The 23,832-nt window shown below is 38.5% G+C and overlaps 1 protein-coding gene across 1 annotated transcript in view; it reads left to right on the forward strand.

Annotated features, from left to right (window-relative positions):
• The window catches only part of adgrd2 (adhesion G protein-coupled receptor D2), a 76,035-nt gene that overhangs the window by 34,642 nt on the left and 17,561 nt on the right, over window positions 1–23,832 (forward strand). Inside the window, exons 17-19 of the mRNA XM_057832957.1 lie at window positions 4,081–4,214; window positions 4,295–4,410; window positions 13,930–14,050. Of these exons, the coding sequence (XP_057688940.1) occupies window positions 4,081–4,214; window positions 4,295–4,410; window positions 13,930–14,050 (371 nt within the window). The remainder of the gene's footprint in view (window positions 1–4,080; window positions 4,215–4,294; window positions 4,411–13,929; window positions 14,051–23,832) is intronic.

Consider the following 23,832-nt stretch of genomic DNA (forward strand, 5'->3'; position numbering starts at 1 on the left):
AGATTGAAAAAGAGGGGGTCGTTTTATATTCGCGGTCTAGACATTATACCCATTCACGACGCTAGATGACGCCAGATATCATTGAAGCGATGTTCTGTTATGACAAATCTCAGCTACTCTCTCCATTCACGACACTAGAAGGTGCCAGATATCATTGAAGCGATGTTCTGTCATGACAGATCTCAGCTACTAGTTTAACCAGTTTGCATTATTTTATTGCAATGTTTTTCCTTATTCGGATTTGTTTCAAGACTACAGTTACAGTTAGACTTCACTTTGATGGTTAATGCAGTTATTGTGATTTTTTTTTTTGTTGTTGTTTGTTTTATCACAATAGATTGGTTTATTTACATTTCAAAAACCAGAAGCCATTCATTTAGGAACGTGATTGCACTTTAGTTTACATATTTAAATATTCCCATATTGAGATTTGAATGAGGCAAAATAACATGCTTTTTTTCTCAAATATCTTGTTATAATCATTTATTTCAGATGTACAGTATTTTTTTCTGTATAAAAATTAATTTGGTGTTCAAAAAGTTTCAAACTTGAGTCTTGAAAAAGAGTGGGTCGTCATATATTCAGGGCCGTCTTGTATTTGGGCCAATACGGTATTTAGCGCTGGAGTGAAAAACTGGTCATCATAGGTTCATTTTCTTAATATAAAGCATACATTCAGTCATTTTCCGTACCGATTAGTAATTTGTATTGCTTGAATCAGCTAAGTGCGTATCTTGTTGAAGTGGGTAAATAAGGATATTCAAACACATGCAACCATTATGACATACAATGGTACCTCGACATATGATTGCTTCGACATACGATCTTTTCACATCCGACGTAAAATTTGACTCACCATTTGTTTTTACATCCAACGACATGCCTGAAATACGACGATTTATGACAGCGCCGCGGTTTCATTGTTTTCCCGCAAGACTGACGCACGGAGGATTTTCTTGTGAGAGAAATCAACATGGGTTCCAAGAAGGTTAATGCAGGTGGTAAAAAAGGGAAAAAGGTCACGCTTACCGTTGAAATGAAGATGGAAATGAAAGAATCTGGACGGTCCTCCTCCTACCTCCATTCGCCAGTCTTTATAAGTTAAGGTGACAATTGTTATTGTGGTAACATCGCCAATGAAATTGCCAGCTTCATCAGGTTTTTAATCATTTATTTGAGAACTTGTGCCACACAAAGGGCCTAATGTCCACCACAGCTGACGTCAACAACAACAGAACATTAAAAAAGAAAGTAAAATCTCTACCTACTGTCACGTCAGCCAAGTGGTACGTTAAGGTACTGCAACGCAAAACACATCCGCCACATTAGAACTCGATTCGTTACATTATTGCAGGAATTATTATTATATTATATTTCAGATTTTTTTATTTATAATTTATTTGTTTTGCTATGTGTAATTGCAATGTGTAATAGTACCAGCAGCAAGGGCATAGGTTTGCATAGGAACAGTAGGGACATAACACTACCAACTTTTTAGGATGCTGACATTGTCCCCACCAACTTTTAAGCAACCTTATATAAATGATATAATGACTTCAGTTATATAGGTAATTTAGATTGTCTTCCCATATGTTGTAAGGATAGAATTGACCCGACCATTATTAAGTGAATTACAGTACTTTTATTATGTTCGCACTTACATTGATGCCTTTTCACTTGCTGACTGTGCCAGTCCATTTTTTCCCCCCTCAAACGCACATCTGATTGGCTGATGACTTGAAGCCCGTTTCCCCCCCCCGACACACATACACACTCATTCACGGCCCGACAGAAATACAACATGCTGCCTCCTCCGCCCCCTTCGAAGACGTGGGATAGTAGATTTTTTTCCCCGCCATCAGCAGCCACTGTAAGTAATGTAAAAAGATGGCAATGTTGTGAAGGTGGGGAACACTCCACTGATTCTGCTACTGAAAGTCCAACTTGCATCAGTGTTAGCATAACATTATTCTGTGTGAATTTCTCAAACTCGAGCAGGAAGCCGCGTTGAGCACAATTCAACACAAGGCAATTCAAAGCGCATTCCTGCAATTACTACTAATGATAATTGAAATCAGCAATGGGGATAAGCACAAGAGGAATAGAAAGCAAATAGATTGAAATATATACTGGACTGTCTCAGAAAATTAGAATACACAATATTCTAATTTTCTGAGACAGTCCTGTATATTGTTCTATGTAAAGGACGTCAGCCAAGGTCGGCCCCCCACATTTTTACCACGCCAAATCTGGTCCCCTTTGCAAAAAGTTTGGACACCCCTGCTTTAAATGGTGGATTAATGTACAGGACTGTCTCAGAAAATTAGAATATTGTGTATTCTAATTTTCTGAGACAGTCCAGTAGACAGTTATGAATATGCAGTGCTAAACAAAAGCATTTTTAGCCCTGATTTAAAGGAGCTAACAGTTTGAGCATACTTCAGACCATCAGGTAAATTGTTCCAGAGGTTAGGAGCATAATAACTAAATAATAATAATAATAACTGCCTCACCCTGCTTGGTGCTTGTTCTTGGAACATACAGGAGACCGGTTCCAGACGACCTTAGGGGCCTAGATGTTTCATAGGAATCTTAACAAATCAAGCATGTATTTTGGTCCAAGTATTTTATAGTCTATCCTTTGACTCACAGGAAGCCAGTGTAACGATTTCAAAACCAATGTAATGTCGTCCAGTTTCCTTGTATTTGTGAGGACTATGGCTGCAGCATTCTGTACTAGCTGCAGTTTCCTGACTGATTTTTTATCAAGACCTGTAAATTTACCGTTGCAATAGTCCAATCTGCTGAAAATAAATGCATGCATAAGTTTTTCCATGTCTTGTTGAGTCAGAAGCCCCTAATTCTGGCTATATTTTTAGGTGGTAATAAGCAGATTTAGTGACGGACACTAGATGGCTGAGAGAAATATCTGCCTGTATGTTTTCTACCTTAATTAAACTGTAAGAAATGAACTAAGTGAACTAAGAAGTGAACTAAGTGAACTAAGGATCACCCCCTTATAGGTAGTTAATTAATGATTAACAAGTGTGTATTTCTTGTGTAGGTTAATATTATTTGTGTTCAAATATTGCAATTTAGATTTACTAATAAAATCCAGACTTTTATTCTGGAAGTTTTCAAAATGTTTCTTTAGTAGTTTTTGAAAACAAAGGTTTTAATCGAACAGTGTATCACCTGAATCAATACACTTGAAAGTTAGTATAAGTCAATAGATTTATTTTGAATTGATCATTTAGCCTATCAATGAATTAGGGATTAACTGTAGGTTTTCGGAACGAATTAATGAAATTATAATGTATTCTTTTGGGAAAATCCTGCTCGACATACGACCATTTCGAAAAAAGGTCCTGGAATAAATTAACTTCATATGTAGAGGTACCACTGTATTTTATTGAAAATTGACAAAAAAAATGTTAACAGTACACATTCATTAACTCATACCAACCATTACTAGTTGGAAATGAACTCTTCGCTACCACACTACTACTTCGCTCACTGTGTAATCAGATCTGAAGCCTGGACGAACTGAACATGTCAGGGTCCTTCCAGTCAAATTGGAAGAGATGACAGTTGAGACTACAGTTAAACCACTATCAAAGATTTAGCAACAACAACAAAAACACACAAGCATGAAGTCAACCAGAAAATGTACAGTAAGCATACAAAGTGTGTTTCATGTTAGCATGTAAGAAGAGCCATCATGCATTGTTGACATAAAAGGACACATTGTTGTGTTTAATGGCAACCTTAACCCAGTCTTAACATTTCTTAAACATCCTGCAGCTGTTCATGTCCCAAATTGTGTCACTATGTTATATCACATAAGTCGCTGAGAACAGAATGTGAATAAGCACAACAATATTGAGATGTTTTCTGTAGCTCTCCATGCAGATGTGCAGAATGTTAGACAAAATAGGCTCGGTGATGAAGAGCAGACTAAATAGTCCAATCATGAAATGCCCAAGCAGTCACTGTTCCGTAAATATGTCTTTAAAAATGTGGCATATTTTCTCCCAACACCACAAACATGCTTAATGTGTTTTTCTTATTGTTTTGCAGGATTACCTGTTCTAATAGTCATTGTAACACTGGCAACTACAATAAATGAGTACAAGGCTGATGGTCACTGCTGGCTCAATCTGAAGACTGGCACAATCTGGTCTTTCGTGGGACCTGTAATATTTGTTTTGGCGGTATGTGGATCCATTTCATCCCCAAGGCAAAGAGGGGCTGAACTGTTTAAGACGATGCTAATGTTGTCCTCCATTTGCAGGTCAATTCAGTTGTGTTGTGCCGAGTTGTCATGGTGACTGTTTCGAGTGCCCGCCGTCGTGCTAAAATGCTCAGTCCAAGCTCAGCATCAAAAATGCACACCTTTGATCTCACCTGGTAAGATACATTGGAAATGCTACCTATCCCTGACATACGTTTTTATGTCCCACTTGTGTGTCTTCCTTCCAGTAAAGAACACACACACAAATGATGTTTCCTTGTTATTCCAGCAAACTATGGTCAATAGAGACAGTGGAGAGATTATGAGCTGTGGTTCGGGAGTCTTGTGTGGGAGTCGTTCAGCCTTATCAGTTTAACACCTGGTCCCAGTACAACTTACTCTTCGTGTGTTAATGCTAACTGTATTGTTTAATATTAAGGCCAAACAGGCAAACTAGGAATAGAAAGGTCAAGTTATTGCCATACAACAACATTCCAATGTTATTTAATGATTGTTTCAGAGCTTCCGCAGTTCAGAATTTCTACTTTTGATATTATTTCAACACTCCCCCAACACACACATTTTGCAAGTAGCATTAATCTTGCTACCTCCTTTCATTGTGTTTTACTTCAACCTGAATATGGCAGTTTTATTATTTAGTATTTTTTCCCGCTGTAAAAAGGTGCAGTTAAATATAAGAGAATGATCCTACACCCATAAATTATGATACTCCTGAACATTTTTCTAATGATGGCTTTGCCCCTGCTGTACACACAACCCTGCAGCTCCAACAAAACCTCTGAATTTGAAACAGTATTGTGTTGTTTCAAATGCAGTGGCAATATACAGTGAAGAAAATAAGTATTTGAATACCCTGCTATTTTGCAAGTTCTCCCATTTAGAAATCATGGAGGGGTCTGAAATTTTCATTGTAGTTGCATGTCCACTGGGAGAGAGATGATCTAAAAAAAAAAAATCCAGAAATCACAATATATGATTTTTTTTAGCGATTTATTCGTGTGACACAGCTGAAAATAAGTATTTAAACACCTGAGAAAACACATGTTAATATTTGGTACAGTAGCCTTTTTTTGCAGTTAGAGGTCAAACATTTCCTGTAGTTTTTCACTGCAGCAGGGATTTTGGCTCATCAGATCAGTCAGATTTCTGGGCTGTCACTGAGAAACACAGAGTTTAAGCTTCCTCCAATGGTTTTCTATTGGGTTTAGGTCTTGAGACCAGCTAGGCCATACCAGAACCTTGTTATGCTCCTATGGAGCCACTCCTTGGTTTTCCTGGCTGTGTGGTTCAGGTCATTGTCATGTTCGAAGACCCAGGCACGACCCATCTTCATTGATCTGACTGAAGGAAGGAGGTTGTTCCCCAAAATCTCACAATACAGGGCCTCAGTCATCCTCTCTTTAACACGGTCCCCTCGTCCAGTCCCATTCACAGAAAAATACCCCAAAGCATGGATGCTACCACCCACATGCTTCATAGTAGGGATGGTGTTCTTGAGATAGTACTCATCATTTTTCTTCCTCCAAACGCGGTTAGTGGAATAATGACCAAAAAGTTCTAATTTACTCTCATCTGACCACAAAACTTGCTCCCATGACATTTTTCTGCATCATCCATATGGTTATAGGCAAACGTAAGACGTGCTGATTTAAGCAGGGGAACCTTCCGTGCCATGCATGATTCCAAACCATGATCTCTTAGTGTATTACCAACAGTAACCTTGGAAACTGTGGTCCCAGCTCTTTCAGGTCATTGACCAACTCCTGTCGTGTAGTTATGGGCTGATTCCTCACCTTTCTTAGCGGTGCATTACTTACTTTGAATAAAGTGAAGAAACTACCTGCCGTAGCGAATCTACTCTGCTCTGTTTATTTTGTCATCCAAGACTTGGGGTGCATTCAGGTTCATGGCAATGAAAATAGTAAACGCACATAGCCTACCTTTGCAAGAACGATGGAGTTGCCATTTGATACGGTCATAATGTGCAGGTCCTGCACCCATCTGCAGCAAAACTGTTCGTAGCTTTGTAGCAATTTGTAATTTCGGAATCGCTGATGAGTTTAGTAACATACACCAAAAAATAAATACAGCAGAATGTCCATTCCGCGTAATTGTGGAAGCCCGTCGACATCTTTACTCCATTTGTCTTTGGCTTGCTCGTAAGGGTCAACATTGTTCATATCCTTAAGTTTGATCACATATCTGTTCTTCGCCTTAGTAACGAGTTTGTCTCTTTATCGAACTGGCAAGTTAAAGTTTAATGTCCCGCCAGCCAGACCTGCTTCCAATATGGCTGCGTTGTTGTCAAATCTCACGTGATTCCCCATTCTGTGACGTAAACGCTCGCGGCTAATAGCGCACGTATATGTGTATTTGATGTTAATAAAGTTTGTTTAAAAAAAAAAAAAAAAAACTTCAGAGCCGGTGCTTTCACACACAAACCGGAACAGCGCGTGCTGCAAACACACACACGCAAAACAGATGCATAGGGATATGATGGCAGAGCATTCAGAGGAAAATGTGTCCTTTATGATGTGGAGATATAAACAACAATTTCAAGTTGTCGAAATTAAAGGAAAGAACGTGCATGTAAAGTGTAATTTATGTCCAGGGGCAAAGCTTTTGTCGACATCTGTGGTAAGCAGTTCAAATCTGTTTATTTTTGTTGCACTTCAAATGTAGGATAAATCTGTTGCTGGTGAGGTGCAATAAATTACAAGGTTCTATAACACAACTACCTGCCTGTTCTTCTCTATTCAATTGACTCGAATACTGCTCAGAAGATTTCAAATTCTTTGACATACAACAAGTTCTTTTTAAAGTATCGGAAATAATTACTTTCCCTGGTAACTAGTTACTTTTACTATAGAGTAATTCAGTTACTAACTCAGTTACTTTTTGGAAGAAGTAGTGAGTAACTATAACAAATTACTTTTTTAAAATAACGTGCCCAACACTGCTAATGATTGCTCCAACAGTGGACCTTTTTTCACCGAGCTGCTTGGCAATTGCTCTGTAGCCCTTTCCATCTTGTGGAGGTGAACAATTTTGTCTTTGGACAGCTCTTTGGTTTTAACCATGTTATAAGTTTGAGTCTTACTGATTGTATGTTGTGGACAGGTGTTTTTTATGCTGCTATCGACCTCAAACAAGTTCATCTGATTCAAGATAATACATGGAATGGAGGTGGACTTTTAATAAGCGGACTAGCAGGTCTTTCAGGGTCAGAATTCTAACTGATAGACAGGTGTTCAAATACTTATTTGCAGCTGTATCACACAAATAAATTGTTAAAAAAACATGCATTTTGATTTCTGGATTTTTCTTTTTGAATTATCTCTCTCACAGTGGACATGTACCTACAAGGAAAATTTCAGCCTCCCTTATGATTTCTAAGTGGGAGAACTTTCGAAACAGCAGGGTGTTCAAATACTTATTTTCTTCACTGTACCGCCAACATTAAGCTCTCTACTCTAAAATCCTGCGAGAAAAAGTTTTAAAAAATAAATAACATGAAATACGTAGTCAAGATGCTGCCAAGGTTTTTTGCGTTAGAGAGGCTCTATACAATTAATCCACCAAAAAAGGGATTATTTTAAATTGAAATAAACTGCCTTTTTCTTATCACGGTCAAAAAGGTAAATGAGGTGGTCACGTGGACAACTGATTCGCACATCCATTTCACTGTCCAGATGTCATAGGTTTTATCAGGATTTCCCTCCAAAAACAAGAATCATGGGTTAATTGAAGACTAAATTGTTCGTTGATGTAAATGAGAATGCTTTGCTGTTTACCTGTACAGTGGGGTAAATAATTACTGGACTGTCTCAGAAAATTAGAATACACAATATTCTAATTTTCTGAGACAGTCCTGTATATTGTTCTATGTAAAGGACGTCAGCCAAGGTCGGCCCCCCACATTTTTACCACGCCAAATCTGGTCCCCTTTGCAAAAAGTTTGGACACCCCTGCTTTAAATGGTGGATTAATGTACAGGACTGTCTCAGAAAATTAGAATATTGTGTATTCTAATTTTCTGAGACAGTCCAGTATTTAGTCAACCACTAATTGTGCAAGTTCTCCCACTTGAAAATATTAAAGAGGCCTGTTATTGTCAACATGGTTAAACCTCAACGATGAGAGACAGAATGTGGAAAAAAAAAAAAAGAAAATCACATTGTTTGATTTTTAAAGGGGATGTAGCGCCCTGGGAAAATTTTGATATTCCATCATTTATCCATAAACGCATGCCTTTTGTATTCATATCATGCCACTTCGTGTAATTACACACAAGAAAATGAGAGAAATTTGGCTCGATTGTCAAGCTAAAACGACCGGCGCCCGAGATCTGGCAGATTGTGTGCGTGACGTCACGTCAAGTGAAGAGAGTGCCACCGGCCACTAGGGGGGCAGCGCCTGTCTGCATCAATATAATTCCTTCTAGTGTGGGGAGAATTAGGGGTGTTTTGAGCTGTTTATGCTGATGCATTGTGTTCGTCCTGCACATATTCCAGGTTCCCTCATGAAGAAACACCGCTCGTTGTCAATAAAAGAGAATTCAGAGTTGGCAGTGAGGGCTGTTTCTTCAACAAGAAAAAGGCTCAGTGCTTTAATACTGAATGGCGGCGATGATGGCAGACAATTTCGTTTCTAGTTTCAGCGACGAATCCGACGTAGAAGGACGTAACGAATGTTCATCTAATGGTGACGAGGAGAGTTGCAAAGCTTTAATCGGTGTTATAGGTGACCAATTTGAGCCCAAACGAACGCCAATGCAGCGTAATGAAACGGTCATTGAGGGGAGCAATGACACTGATGAAACATCGGCAGCAGATCGTGTGGGAAACACCAATGATTTGTTTAGCATTTCTTTTTGTGAAGCTGATACACCGTGACTGCAAAATAAAGGAATGCATAGAATAATTATAATTTATTGCGCTATCATAGCTTTTCGCTCTGCCAACAGACACAAATATGAACGGGATCAGAGGATTTGTTCTATATATTTTACGAACGATCATTTATACATGTGTCGAGTCCTGTATCCAAAGGCGTGACATTTTTTTTTTATTAATTATAAAAGAGTACTCACTCTGGCCATTTCAAGCTTGGCTGCTCCCTCCTTTGCGTAGCTTTAGCCTCCTTTAGCAGTCATCGTCTCTCTCTTGATATCTCGGGACATTTAGGTGGCTGTGCATCTATGGTCGGCACCGCATCTCCTTTGAGCAGCAATCTTTTAGCAAAACCCGATTTCTCTTGTCCATAGTTCGAGAAGCTTTCAGTTGGAAAATGCGCACCACAGAAAAGCGTGCCGGAGGCTGTGTCTAGAAAATTAGCCCTCTTTGCACGGACGAACTTTACCCATTTTCTGTGTAGTCCAGCTTTTTTTTTCGCGTTCAGGAACTCATGGATACTATATTCCGATAAACAACTATTTGTACACCACATAGCACAGCAGTTTTGAACCATTGTTGTGATGTTTTGGTCAAACAAACCCCAACGCTACTCTCTCGTCGTTAAAAAACAATGGCACCTAGCTCCGCCTCGACTTTCAATCACTTGTCGTGACGTCGCCGCCCCATTCGGCTGTTTCCGGAACACTTTCGGTAGTGTTCGTCATTTTCGATCTATTTTCGATAATTGCTCATTAATGTGATTGATTTTTTTGTTAACTTTATCAATATTTGTTATCTTGGCGCATAACGGTTCTATTGATGTCTCACACCCCCTTTGCCGAAACATCCCCTTTAAAGAATTTATTTGCAAATCATGATGGAAAATAAGTATTTGGTCTATACCAAAAGTTCATCTCAATACTTTGTTATGTACCCTTTGTTGGCAATAACGGAGGCCAAACGTTTTCTGTAACTCTTCACAAGCTTTTCACACACTGTTGCTGGTATTTTGGCCCATTCCTCAATGCAGATCTCCTCTAGAGCAGTGATGTTTCAGGGCTGTCGTTGAGCAACACGGACTTTCAACTCTCTCCTCACCCCGTGGCGTCAAAATGATAACAAGAACGGTGAGCAAAAATCCCAGAAACACGGGGGGGGCTACTTAATGACTTACAGAGAGCTGGGACCACAGTAACAAAGGCTACTATGACTAACACAATGCGCCGCCAGGGACTCAAATCCTGCACTGCGTGCAGGACGTGTCCCCCTGCTGAAGGAAGTACACATACAGGCCAGTCTGCAGTTCGCGAGAGAGCATTTGGATGATCCAGAAGAGGACTGGGAGAATGTGTTATGGTCAGATGAAACCAAAATAGAACATTTTGGTAGAAACACAGGTTCTCTTGTTTGGAGGAAAAAGAATACTGAATTGCACCATACCCACTGTGAAGCATGGGGGTGGAAACATCATGCTTTGGGGCTGTTTTTCTGCAAAGGGACCAGGAAGACTGATCTGTGTAAAGGAAAGAATGAATGGGGCCATGTATCGAGAGATTTTGAGTGAAAATCTCCTTCCATCAGCAAGGGCATTGAAGATGAGACGTGGCTGGGTCTTTCAGCATGACAATGATCCCAAACACACAGCCAGGGCAACAAAGAAGTGGCTTCGTAAGAAGCATTTCAAGGTCCTGGAGTGGCCTAAACAGTCTCCAGATCTCAACCCCATAGAAAATCTGTGGAGGGAGTTGAAAGTCCGTGTTGCCCAATGACAGCCCTAAAATATCACCGCTCTAGAGGAGATATGCATGGAGGAATGGGCCAAAATACCAACAACAGTAAGGGTGTCAACAATAATCGATGCAGCGATGCATCCCGATGCGGGGCAGGGACGATTCGATTCGATGCGGGCAACACGCTGAATCGATTCAGCGCATTTTAAAATATATAAGTACGTTCAAAAATCTTCCCTGCGCAATTCCGGTGATGCAATGGATTTGGTTTCCCCATTTGTATTGTTATTCTCATGTTTACCTGTAGAGAGAGCTACTTTACATTCAAAGCAAGCCCGTAGAGGTTAGATCGGGCCTAAAAAATTCCAGTCCAACCCAGCACGGCCCGCTGGTATTGAGGCCCGACCGGCCAGATCAATTAACTATAGATTTGCATGCCCGAGCCGAGTGATGCGGAAAAAAAAATGCAGCAGCAGCAATTTATTTTCATTTCTTCAAGTTTTCTTACTGTTTAAATAGTCTACATATTTTTAAAAGAGTTATAAAAGCATTTACACAACGAAATAATGCTGGGAAAGTTAAAAAAAAAAAAAAAAACACGGTTTTGCAGACACACAGAGGAGAAGATTCGAAAGGATCACATTTGCCTTTGTGTGCATAAATAAAAGTGTCTTTCGTAACGAATTCTCAGTTGGCAGGAAAAAAACGCAAGTTTACTCAACATTTAAATAGTCTACATATTTTTATGAGAATTATGAAAGCATTCACACAACGAAATAACGCTGGGGAAGTTTAATTAAAAACAAAAAACACGGTTTTACAGACACACAGAGGAGAAGATTCAAAAGGATCACATTTGCCTTTGTGTGCATAAATAAAAGTGTCTTTCGTAACGAATTCTCAGTTGGCAGGAAAAAAACGCAAGTTTACTCAATATTTAAATAGTCTACATATTTTTATGAGAATTATAAAAGCATTCACACAACGAAATAATGGGAGGAGAAGAAGAAAAAGAGGGCTGCGCCACAGACCTCTGCGCATTTAAAAAAAATAAAAATTATTAGTCCGGCGCGGCGGCCCGACCCGACCCACCGAAACGTGAATGCTTAACATTTCGGGTCGGATCGGGTTCGGGCACAAGATCTAACCTCTATGCAAGGGGGACGAGGAACCCAAATCCGCTTCCTCACCGGAGTAACGTCACAAACAAGCGCAGTTGTAATCGAGAGAGCAGAGAGATAGGACATAACATAACAATGGCTGAAACTGAGAAAGAGGGAGCGAGAAATATTATAGGTATAAGATAGGCTAGGCCTACATTTTACTTTTGTTCTACATTGCAATTTAGTTGATGTTTTGTTTGCAACTGAACTGATCCCTGGATTGATATTGCGATAAAGATGCTGCTGCACTACAATATTTTCTTTGTCGTTTTCTTTAATATTTACTTGAATATTTTTATTGATGGGTCGTTGTGACTAAAATACAGTGACTGTTATTACTGATTTTGCACAGGAGTTCAGATGTTGCACTGTGTGAAAGGCTGCTACTGTGTGTAAAAAAAAAAAGAGAAAGCCCTGGTCTCATTCAAAGCAATTAAATGCTGTGATCTGATTTTTTTTAATATATATGAAAGTATACTATTTTCATTTGACTTCAACCAGGAGTGACACAAGAGCCAATAAAAAGTTGTTTAATGTCTGTCCGCTTGTGTTGGCTCACGATTCACGAAAAATATGCTTTGCTTTAGAATTTTAATGCATCCCAGGCTTTAATGCATCGCAATGCATTGCCGAATCGAACCGAATCGAATCGTGACCCTCTGAATCTAATCGAATCGTGGCCCTCCGAATCGTAATCGAATCGAATCGTGAGGGCAGTGTCGATGCACACCTCTAAACAACAGTGTGTGAAAAGCTTGTGAAGAGTTACAGAAAACGTTTGGCCTCTGTTATTGCCAACAAAGGGTACATAACAAAGTATTGAGATGAACTTTTGGTAATGACCAAATACTTATTTTCCACCATGATTTGCAAATAAATTATTTAAAAATCAAACAATGTGATTTTCTGTTTTTTTTTTTTTTTCCCACATTCTGTCTCTCATCGTTGAGGTTTAACCATGTTGACAATTGCAGGCCTCCCTAGTATTTTCAAGTGGGAGAACTTGACTTAGAACTTGACTAAATACTTATTTGCCCCACTGTATGTGCCCCGCGATTGGCTGGTGACTAGTTCAGGGTGGACACCGCCGAGTCAGCTGGGATAGCCTCCACCACCAATATAAAGTAATTGGGGATATTTATGGATGAGAAAAGATTTAACAGGCAATAAAAACGATCAAAGATAAAGTAACCACAAACGAGATGCAAGGAATATGAATAATGGAATATGGTCTATTGTCATATTCTGTTGTCAACCAATGATAAAGATATGGTGGGGCTTTACTTTGAGTGTCGTTTGGGCCCAGAATGTACTGCTACACCCCATCTGATGAGACCCTATATTCTGTTGTGCTATTCAGTCAAATGTCCTTCAGCCTAATGTTAAACATACCACTACACCATACCTAATATAAGTGGGTGTCTTTATTCCTACACAAACTGTCTAAAAGTCTGTGCCAGCACAAGAGTGCGCAATCTGGGGATGGAAAGAAATTTTGAACATAAAAGAGAATAAAGTGAGTTCTGGCTTTGTCCTTGCAGATACAGCACCATCGGAAAACTCAATCTCATCCCCAGGTGCAGCAAGGTGGCAACAATAGTGGGTCAAACAAAAGGACTTTTTGCCTCATCCCTTAAAATGTTTGAAAGACACATGTACCACAAATTTTAGAAACGTTAGGACGGTTAAATTTTTTTTTTGTGACATTCCCTAAATCTTATTTGACGTCCTATTTTCTACAGTTTACTGAGATTTGTGTAAAATGCAGAAACAAATCAAACAAATCAGCATCAGTGAGGGAAGATGGTGCAGCCATTTTGCAGGGCCATACTGCTATAAACCTGTTTTTAGCTCATCACTTGGTGCATATTCTACCTTGTTTGCAGGGCTGTGACTCGACCAGTTCTCATCCTTCTGCCCGTCCTGGGCTTAACTTGGCTGTGCGGAGTACTGGTCCACCTATCGGTTGTAATTGCCTATATCTTCAGTGCTCTCAATGCCTTCCAAGTAAGTCATTTTTATTCATTTATCTATAACAGGGGTCCACAGTTGTTGTTTTTTTTTTTTTCATACAAGCATGGGACCATTTATGAAGGTCGGTCAAGTACAAGGCAGGTCGAAGGTGGTAAAGGTGGTTTTCTTTTGACCAAACAAAAATACAATGCACATTCTGATGAAATAAAAATAAATTAACAAAACATTTTCTTGACTTAAAATAAAATACAACAAAAACATGCAAGTACAAAGTTTACACATGTACACTAAATAATTGACAAGATCTGTCATTAAGGTGCAAACAATAACTATTGACAGTACATTTTGTAACTTTAAAACACTTTTGGACAAAAAAGAAAACGTGCAAGTAGTACAATACATGTTCACATGTACAGAACATAAATGACAAGCTCTGTCATTAACCCTTGAGAGTCGAAGGACGCGCCGGCGCGTCCTCAGCGCACGTCGTCTTTGAAGCGCCCTCACGTTTTAATTACGTCACCCACATGCCGTTGGTTGGTCTCGTTTTAAAGTGCGGAAGTTGCGGTTTACTCTCGTTATTATTTGAAATCAATCGACCAACTAAAACGTGAGATATTGTCATTTAAGTTTTATAGTTTTATTGTCCTCTCAAAAAAACATTAAAACGCTGCATGGATCATTTCTTTATGTCTATATTTCCATCATTTCTTGTCCTTTTTCAAAACGGAAGCTCCATGAAAAAAACACAAATCAAACGAACCCTTTCGAAGTCACAGTGGAAGCACAAAATGCGTTTTTTAAATAAATATAACTGCCGTGCGAGGTTCCACCGAACGAGAGGGAGGAGTGTTCTGAAGCAGCGAGGGGGCGAGCGACGGCCGTGTGGCTCGAGCAGCGACTTTGTGTGACTTTGAGAATGAACGGAAAACTTAATTTAGCGCAGGCAATTGTGCTTTTTGATCAACTTGAGGAAGAGGATGGTCCAAATTCGTCATCGTCTTCTTCGGAAGAGTCCTCGAGTGAAGATAGTGACGGATTTGAACACGTGGGTGACGCCATCGACAAGCAGAGGTAAGCAAACTCACTTTTTTTTTTTGATGCTGAAAAAGTTTCTTTTGAAAGTTTCTTTTGATATTGCAAGACAAAGTTAATTTTGATGCAATATAAGTGTGTGTTTGTGTATATAATAATAAAATGTGCATATCAGATCAAAGTCGTACGTGCACTGTGGGGATCCCAGGCAGGAATTTATAATTGTGATGATCTTCTTTCTATATGAAGATTAGGGATGTAGCACATATTCAGCTATGATATTCTTTCTATTGTCATACATATAGATTTCCATTATTATTTATTGCTGTATATATTTTTATTTTATACTTTATTATTTTCATAAATACTGACTTTTTTTCATGTACATTTATAGTGACAATGAAAGTAAAGTGAAATGAAAATGGAAGGGTGGAAAGAGGACCGACACCCCATGGAAGTGTGGGCTGTGTGATGTCGCCCTGTGTCGAATTCCAGGACGAAACTGCTTTTCGGAGTGGCATGCCTGAAAAAAATTTAACTTGTTTATTGTAAATATTTTTGAAAATACTTTTTCTCCCAATGTTGTATATATATTTTTTCCCCACAATCAGTCTTCTCAATTTGTCTATATAAATGTGTGTTCAAGAAGCTTGATTGTGTGTACATAGTTTTCATCAGGTGATGGGCCGCAATACCTAAACTCATAAAGAGATGGCCTCTAAACACTTTTTGTGTTAGATGGTATATATTTTTTCACTGTTCGGTCTGCTGTATATAACCTGTTTTGACTAGAGCATGTATAAAGGCAAAAAACGCCTATGGCTATACCTGTTGTTTATGTTGAATTGTCACATATAAGACTATTTATTCTAAATTTTTTTGGTTGAATGTTCATCCTAACATGTTGAATAAATATTACAAAGTTTCAAAACGGTTCGTTACGCATGTTTGGTTGTCAATTGGACATCAATATTAAAAAATTTGACAAAACGATTTTGGAATTTTTGGTCTTTTTGGGCCCAAAATGATGATTTATAATTGGTCAGTGAATGAAACAACAGTTTGGACATGAAGTTCAAGGTGTCACAAAAAAAGGGACCAAACCAGGCCATCGTAAACAATTCTTTCTTTGAAATATAAAGGCAACTTCAAAGGCATGCAAAATCAGACAAAATAGGCCCAGACCTTAAAGGGTTAAGGTGCAAACATAATAATTAGAGATGTCGATCGGGATGCCGATCGATCGGGTCCGATCACGTCATTTTCAAAGTATCGGAATCGGCAAAAAAATATCGGACATGCCTTTTTTTAATATATATATATTTTTTAAATAAATCGTTTTCTAATTGTATTTACCGTTACAGACTTAATATGTTACACTCATCCAGAGTCTTTAGTTTAGGGTTAAGGTAGGGTTATCAAATTTATCTCGTTAACGGCGGTAATTATTATTATTATTATTTTTTTTTTTTTTAACACGTTAAAATATTTAACGCAATTAATGCATGCGCTGCACGGCCCACTCACGCATTGTTGCGTTCAATCTGTAATGGCGCCGTTTTACCTATATATAGAGCTAAAAGGCAGCGTAAAATGAGTAGAGTGAATTTTGGCAGCCTTTGGAGCCTTTTTTTAATTGGCTGAAGCCTTACGATCCCTCTCCCTACGATTAGAAACGTCGTGGGAAGCAATGTGGGGAAGAAAGGTAGTAATTGATGTTTTTCTTAACACCCTTTGTTATTTCCCAACGCAGAGAAGATATATCATTTGGTACCACTACGCACAGTCATGAGTGCACTTCCCTTCATGCACTTGGGCAGAACAGATGGCTACAGTATCATTTACTGAAAGTTCAACAAATACACTAGATGGTAATATTTAGTCACAATATACAAAGTCACATTTATCCTTTAAGAATTACAAGTCTTTCTATCCATGGATCCCTCTCACAGAAAGAATATTAATAATGTAAATGCCATCTTGAGGATTTATTGTCATAATAAACAGATACAGTACTTATGTACTGTATTTTGAATGTATATATTCGTCCGAGTTTTATTAATTTTTTTCTTAATGCATTGCCAAAATGAAAGATTATCGGGAATGATTGGAATTGAATCGGGAGCAAAAAAAAAAAAAGCAATCGGATCGGGAAATATCAGGATCGGCAGATACTCAAACTAAAACGATCGGGATCGGAACGGGAGCAAAAAAAACATGATCGGAACAACCCTAATAATAATTATTGACAGTAACTTTAACTGTAAAGCACTGCTCAATGAGAGAAATGGCATTTGGGGGTCACAAAGCTGTTTACTCACATCATCAGCCAGTACTTCAGTGCATCTTGTGGTTGATGAATCTGGGAGTGAGATTTGTTTGATTTTTGTTGTCATTTTCTCCTTTTCTTTTCCTTCGTACATTGCTGCCATCACTTCAGTCCTACTCTTTTATTATTTCTCCATCAGAGAACTGCTTCATATGTCTGGCCAACACCCACGATACTCTGAGTGAGCACTCCGTGCAATTTGTTGTTGTGTCATAGATTTAACAATAATCTTGCTTTGACTCTTGATACGACTGCTTCAACCTGTTAATTTCTTCCCTCAATTTGTTGCCTCAATCCTTAATTCTAATTTAGGAGGAAACTTCTCTTGAAAAGAGCTGTGCTCTTTAACATAATGGCGTCTCACATTTGTACTTTTAACAGCACAATTGTCTTTAAACTAGGGCTGTCAAAATTATTGCGTTAACGCGCGGGAATTAATTTTTTAAATTAATCACGTTAAAATATTTGACGCAATTAACGCACATGTCCCGCTCAGAAAGTATTCTGCCTTTTGGAAAGTTTTACAGCAAGGCTTTTTATGCTGTCCAACAGCGAACTCTTGTGGTCGCTTTGCGACATGGTTTATTGTTTTCTTACCAGTTCGTTATGGCTGCACGACGTCTCGGGCTGATAATGTTGTGCTTATATGATCCTTGGACAAGATTTGTCCGTAAGTATGGTTGTTGTAAAGAATGTACATATTATGTTAGTAAGCGAAATGTTATATTTTTTGTATGAGACGCTTTTTGTTTATGTTTAGTGAACCTGTATAGCGTGCTAAGCTAACGTTGTTGCTAATCCAATGCTTGTGTACTTTTATTTTGTAGTTTTACGACGGTCTAAAGAGGACAATGGTTTGAGGCCATTTTATTAATAAATCAGATGAAAAAGGAAGAAGAATTATTAGGGCGTCGTTCACTAGCCGTCTAGCTTTGGAAAAAGTAGACGCTTCGGAGTGAGGACAGCATAGACAGATTTAAATGACAGTAGAGTGAAATGCCCACTACAGTCCTTATGTACCGTATGTTGAATGTATATATCCATCTTGTGTCTTATCTTTCCATTCCAACAATTTATTTTACAGAATATATATATAATTTACAGAAAAATATGGCATATTTTATAGACGGTTTGAATTGCGATTAATTGCGATTAATTACGATTAATTAATTTTTAAGCTGTAATTAACTCGATTAAAAATGTTTATCGTTTGACAGCCCTACTTTAAACTTGTTAAGCACATAGGTTTGGTACTTGCTGTTAGTAAAATGGACGCATATTTGTCAGTCCATTCCTCATTGAAACTGCGATTTTCGTTGTCCATTTTTCTTCTCTTGGTCAACTTTGAGCATGAAATATTGTTAGATTCGGTCTTCCACTGATGGCATGTGAACTGATTGCAAAGTGCCGGTTGCGACTCGTTTTTCACACTGCTGTGGTCCGTCAAGTCTAGCTAGCAGCATGCAGGCTCTCTCAGCCAATCAGCGCATCCATGCAGGCTCTCTCAGCCAGTCACCGCATCGTTGTCATAGAGATGACAACAGAAGTGGGAACATGGAAGAGATTTGACTAAAGATGAAACAGAATTTAGTGATAGAATAGTTGCGCTTAGCGATAGATTGGCGATTCCTACAAATAAATATATGTTGAAAATAAGTTGTTGTTTTTTTCGGGGGGTTTCCTGAAAAGTGCCATTTGCTCTGGGTCCGCAGAGAGGTGTGCTGTGGTCCAGTCGTGGACCGCGGTCCGCCAATTGAGGACTGTAAATTTCGGACTGTAAGGTGCACCTGACTTTAGGGCGCCACCCACCAAATTTGACACGAAAACGGCATTTGTTCATAGATAAGCCGCACGAGACTTTACGCTGTCCTCACTGTATTGTGGGATATTTACACCAAAAGATATTAACCCTTTCACACTTTATTTGACAACGTCATAAGATCGTCAGAATTATGACATGACACTGTCATGAGTAGGGGTGTGACAAAATATCGAAATGTTGATATATCGTGATACTTTGTATCCCAAAAGGTTATCGATATGCTCCTGCCAAGAATCGAGATATCGTTTTAAAAAGATGTCAATATCTGAAAAAATAAAAAGGAACCAACAAGTTGCTACCAAAATCTTCCACCATAATAGTGTCTCAGTTAACTCTAAGGCTGCATTGACGGTGCACGACGCCCAACCTCAACCCCAACCTTAGCTCATTGTGGGTATAAAAGACACCAGTCCACAGCTTCAGTCAGTCACACTCCAAACTCCACTATGGCCAAGACCAAAGAGCCGTCGAAGGACACCAGAGACAAAATTGTTGCACCAGGTTGGGAAGACTGAATCTGCAATAGGTAAAACACTGGGTGTAAATAAATCAAACTGTGGGAGCAATAATTGGAAAATGGAAGACATACAATACCACTGATAAACTCCCTCGATCTGGGGCTCCATGCAAGATCTCACCCCATGGCGTCAAAATGATAACAAGAACGGTGAGCAAAAATCCCAAAACCACACGGGGGGACCAAGTTAATGACCTACAGAGAGCTTGGACCACAGTAACAAAGGTTACTACCAGTAACACAATGCGCCGCCAGGGACTCAAATCCTGCACTGCCAGACGTGTCCCCCCCTGCTGAAGAAAGTACACGTCCAGGCCCATCTGCGGTTCGCTAGAGAGCATTTGGAGGATCCAGAAGAGGACTGGGAGAATGTGTTATGGTCAGATGAAACCAAAATAGAACTTTTTGGTAGAAACACAGGTTCTCGTGTTTGGAGAAGAAAGAATACTGAATTGCATCCTAAGAACACCATATCCACTGTGAAGCATGGGGGTGGAAACATCATGCTTTGGGGCTGTTTTTGTGCAAAGGGACAAGGACGATCTGTCATGATCTGTGTAAAGGAAAGAATGAATGGGGCCATGTATCGAGAGATTTTGAGTGAAAATCTCCTTCCATCAGCAGGGGCATTGAAGATGAGACGTGGCTGGGTCATTCAGCATGACAATGATCCCAAACACACAGCCAGGGCAACAAAGGAGTGTCTTCGTAAGAAGCATTTCAAGGTCCTTGAGTGGCCTATCCAGTCTCCAGATCTCAACCCCATAGAAAATCTGTGAAAGAAGTCTGTGTTGCCCAATGACAGCCCCAAAACATCACTGCTCTAGAGGAGATCTGCATGGAGGAATGGGCCAAAATACCAGCAACAGTGTGTGAAAAGCTTGTGAAGAGTTACAGAAAATGTTTGGCCTCCGTTATTGCCAACAAAGGGTACATAACAAAGTATTGAGATGAACTTTCGGTATTGACCAAATACTTATTTTCCACCATGATTTGCAAACAAATTCTTTAAAAATCAAACAATGTGATTTTCTGGGGCTTTTTCCATTTTCTCTCTCTCATGGTTTAGGTTTACTCATGTTGACAATTGCAGGCCTAGCTAATATTTTCAAGTGGGAGAACTTGCACAATTAGTGGTTGACTAAATACTTATTCATTGACTGTAGGTCATTTACTGTTGAGTCACTGCTTATTCATATTCACATTCATATCGTATCGTGAGGTACCAGTAGGTTCCCAGTCCTAGTCATGAGCATTACTTAATGCTTATGACAGATGTCATTTAGTGTCATCCAGCAAATTATCTCACTTTTGAATGGATGTAAAAGATTCGAGCAGGACATAAATGGAGTGACAAGATTTGCCGGATGACACTTAATGACATCCTTCCTAAGCAGTCATTAATGCCCATGACAGTGTCATCGCATAATTATGACGTTTTTTATAACAGTCTTATGAGGCCGTGTCTCTTATTAGGGTCTCTTAGTCTTAGTCTCTTAGGGTATGAATTCATACTCACAAAAAGTCTTTCTTTCCTCTTTCTCAAAGTGTCGTAGGTGTTGGCCAGGGAAACATGCCTCTCTGTGGAATAGGAGGCACATTCCACCTTTGGTGAGGTAAATTGACAATCCAGCTTTAATGGCTAAATCAACTTTGACCTTAAGCTATTAGGCCCGCCAAGTGTAGTATCAACACACAACTGCAATTAGCGGGACTTTATCAATGGCTTGCTCATCATGTCTCCTTTTTATATAAATTAACCTTGTCTTGGGAAGGTAAAACATTGCAGGTGACAAAGACTATACTCTGAAAAAGTGCAGGGGACAATTTTACATTTGAACTATTTAGCTGTTTAGCAATTTAGCTGCATCAAAAATCAATATGCTTTTAATTTTCGAGAGGACATCGGATGTGTTCCACATGTAAGTGAACTGTCAACTCAGATTCTCAAGTATTTACAGAAGGTGACAAATTGATTTTTTTTTTTTTCAATAATGCATAAAGCGGTTCGATTCTAACATTTTGTGTAACAGAAGAGACCCATTATTTCTCTAATCTTGCTCAAATTCCAAACTGCTTGACCTTCAGTGCATTCAGTGAGCTTCCTCAGAAGCCTACTCACCTAGCCTTATTTTGGCTGAAAGCTCGCTACACTAGAGAACATTTTGACTTACTATTATATTATATAATAATATTTTAAAAACACATAGAAACACACAACACAGATGCACGGCAAGTGAGTATCTAACACATAGAAATACACCATTGAGAGAACAAAACATTTGAGATCATTTGACTGAACATTATATTTTCTCCATTTTGACTTATTTTCAGGGCTGTTAAACGATTGATTTTAAATCGAGTTAATCGCAGCTTAAAAATTAATTAATCGTAATTAATCGCAATTCAAACCATCTCTAAAATATGCCATATTTTTCTGTAAATTATTGTTGGAACGGAAAGATAAGACAAGACGGCTATATACATTCAACATACTGTACATAAGTACTGTATTTGTTTATTATAACAATAAATCCACAAGATGACATTAACATTATTAACATTCTTTCTGTTAAAGGGATCCACGGATAGAAAGACTTATAGTTCTTAAAAGATGTTAGTACAAGTTAGAGTAATTTTATTTTAAAACCCCTCTTAATGTTTTCGTTTTAATAAAATTTGTAAAATATTCAATCAAAAAATAAACTAGTAGCTCGCCATTCTTGACGTCGCCGAGCGGTGACGTCACAGCCGTTCTTCCACAGTGTCTTTAACTACATAAGGTAGTGATTGAAATACACCACAAGGTGTCAAGGGCGAGTTTTAAATTAGAGATCTTGCCAAGTTTTTTAGTGCGTTTTGCCCCTCGACTGATGCCGTAGTTTCCGGGTTCATTGTACCTTACGTTCATTTGAGTGTTGACTTCACAACGTATGATAACTCTGATAGTTTGTATATTGTGACTAAGTATTGCCATCTAGTGTATTTGTTGAGCTAAACGAAATGTTTGAATAAAGTTTGACCAAAGTCTGAGTAAGTTTTATGTGTATTTTGCATAGCTATTTTGATTGGGAACGCCAGTTCTCTTTGCATTGAGCGCTTTTCTTTTTGTGAACATTATTTTTTTTGAGAGATAGGAATATTATTTTTTTTTTGTGCTTTCAGTAAATGATACTGTAGCGACTTAACTGTTCCGCCCAAATGCATGATGAGAAGTTAGGCAACCATGACTGTCAGTGGTGGCTGCAAATGGTATATGTTCTGCGTTGTGTTCAATGAAGCATGTTAAAATAAAAAAGATCATCTCCTGTCACTCTTCCCCACGCCACTCGCCACAATAATTATGATGGTTGTGAAAGAGTTGCCAAAGCTAATGCCAATAAATGGCGCATTCCCAATGAATTGCCTGTGTCCACTCGCTTTTCTCTGCCTCTTAGCTCTCAATAAACAAAACGGCGCCACTGTAGTCTGTTTGCGGCAATGCATTCGTGGTTCGGTCCGCACATGCATTAAATGCATTAAATATTTAACGTGATTGACTAAAAAAAAATAAATTACCACCCGTTAACGCATTCAATTTGACAGCCCTACAAGTTATTTTGTGTGTATTATGTGGCTGGCTTCTTTTAGTTGAACAGTTTTCTATAGAACAGCTTCATTGAAGTAAGATTTTTGCTCCTGACCTTACAGACATTAAAAAAAAAAAAAAAAAAAATTGTAATAATGATACATGAATATTACATTGGTCAAGCATTGACTTTATTTTAGGGCTGTCAAACGATTAAAATTTTTAATCGAGTTAATTACAGCTTAAAAATTAATTAATCGTAATTAATCGCAATGCCATATTTTTCTGTAAATTATATATATATATATTCTGTAAAATAACTTGTTGGAATGGAAAGAAGACACAAGATGGATATATACATTCAACATACGGTACATAAGGACTGTATTTGTTTATTATAACAATAAATCAACAAGATGGCATTAACATTATTAACATTCTGTTAAAGCGATCCATGGATAGAAAGACTTGTAGTTCTTAAAAGATAAATTTTAGTACAAGTTATAGAAATGTTATATTAAAACCTCTCTTAATGTTTTCGTTT

Source organism: Corythoichthys intestinalis, chromosome 3 (genome assembly GCF_030265065.1).
Source record: "Corythoichthys intestinalis isolate RoL2023-P3 chromosome 3, ASM3026506v1, whole genome shotgun sequence".
Taxonomy (NCBI): Eukaryota; Metazoa; Chordata; class Actinopteri; order Syngnathiformes; family Syngnathidae; genus Corythoichthys; species Corythoichthys intestinalis.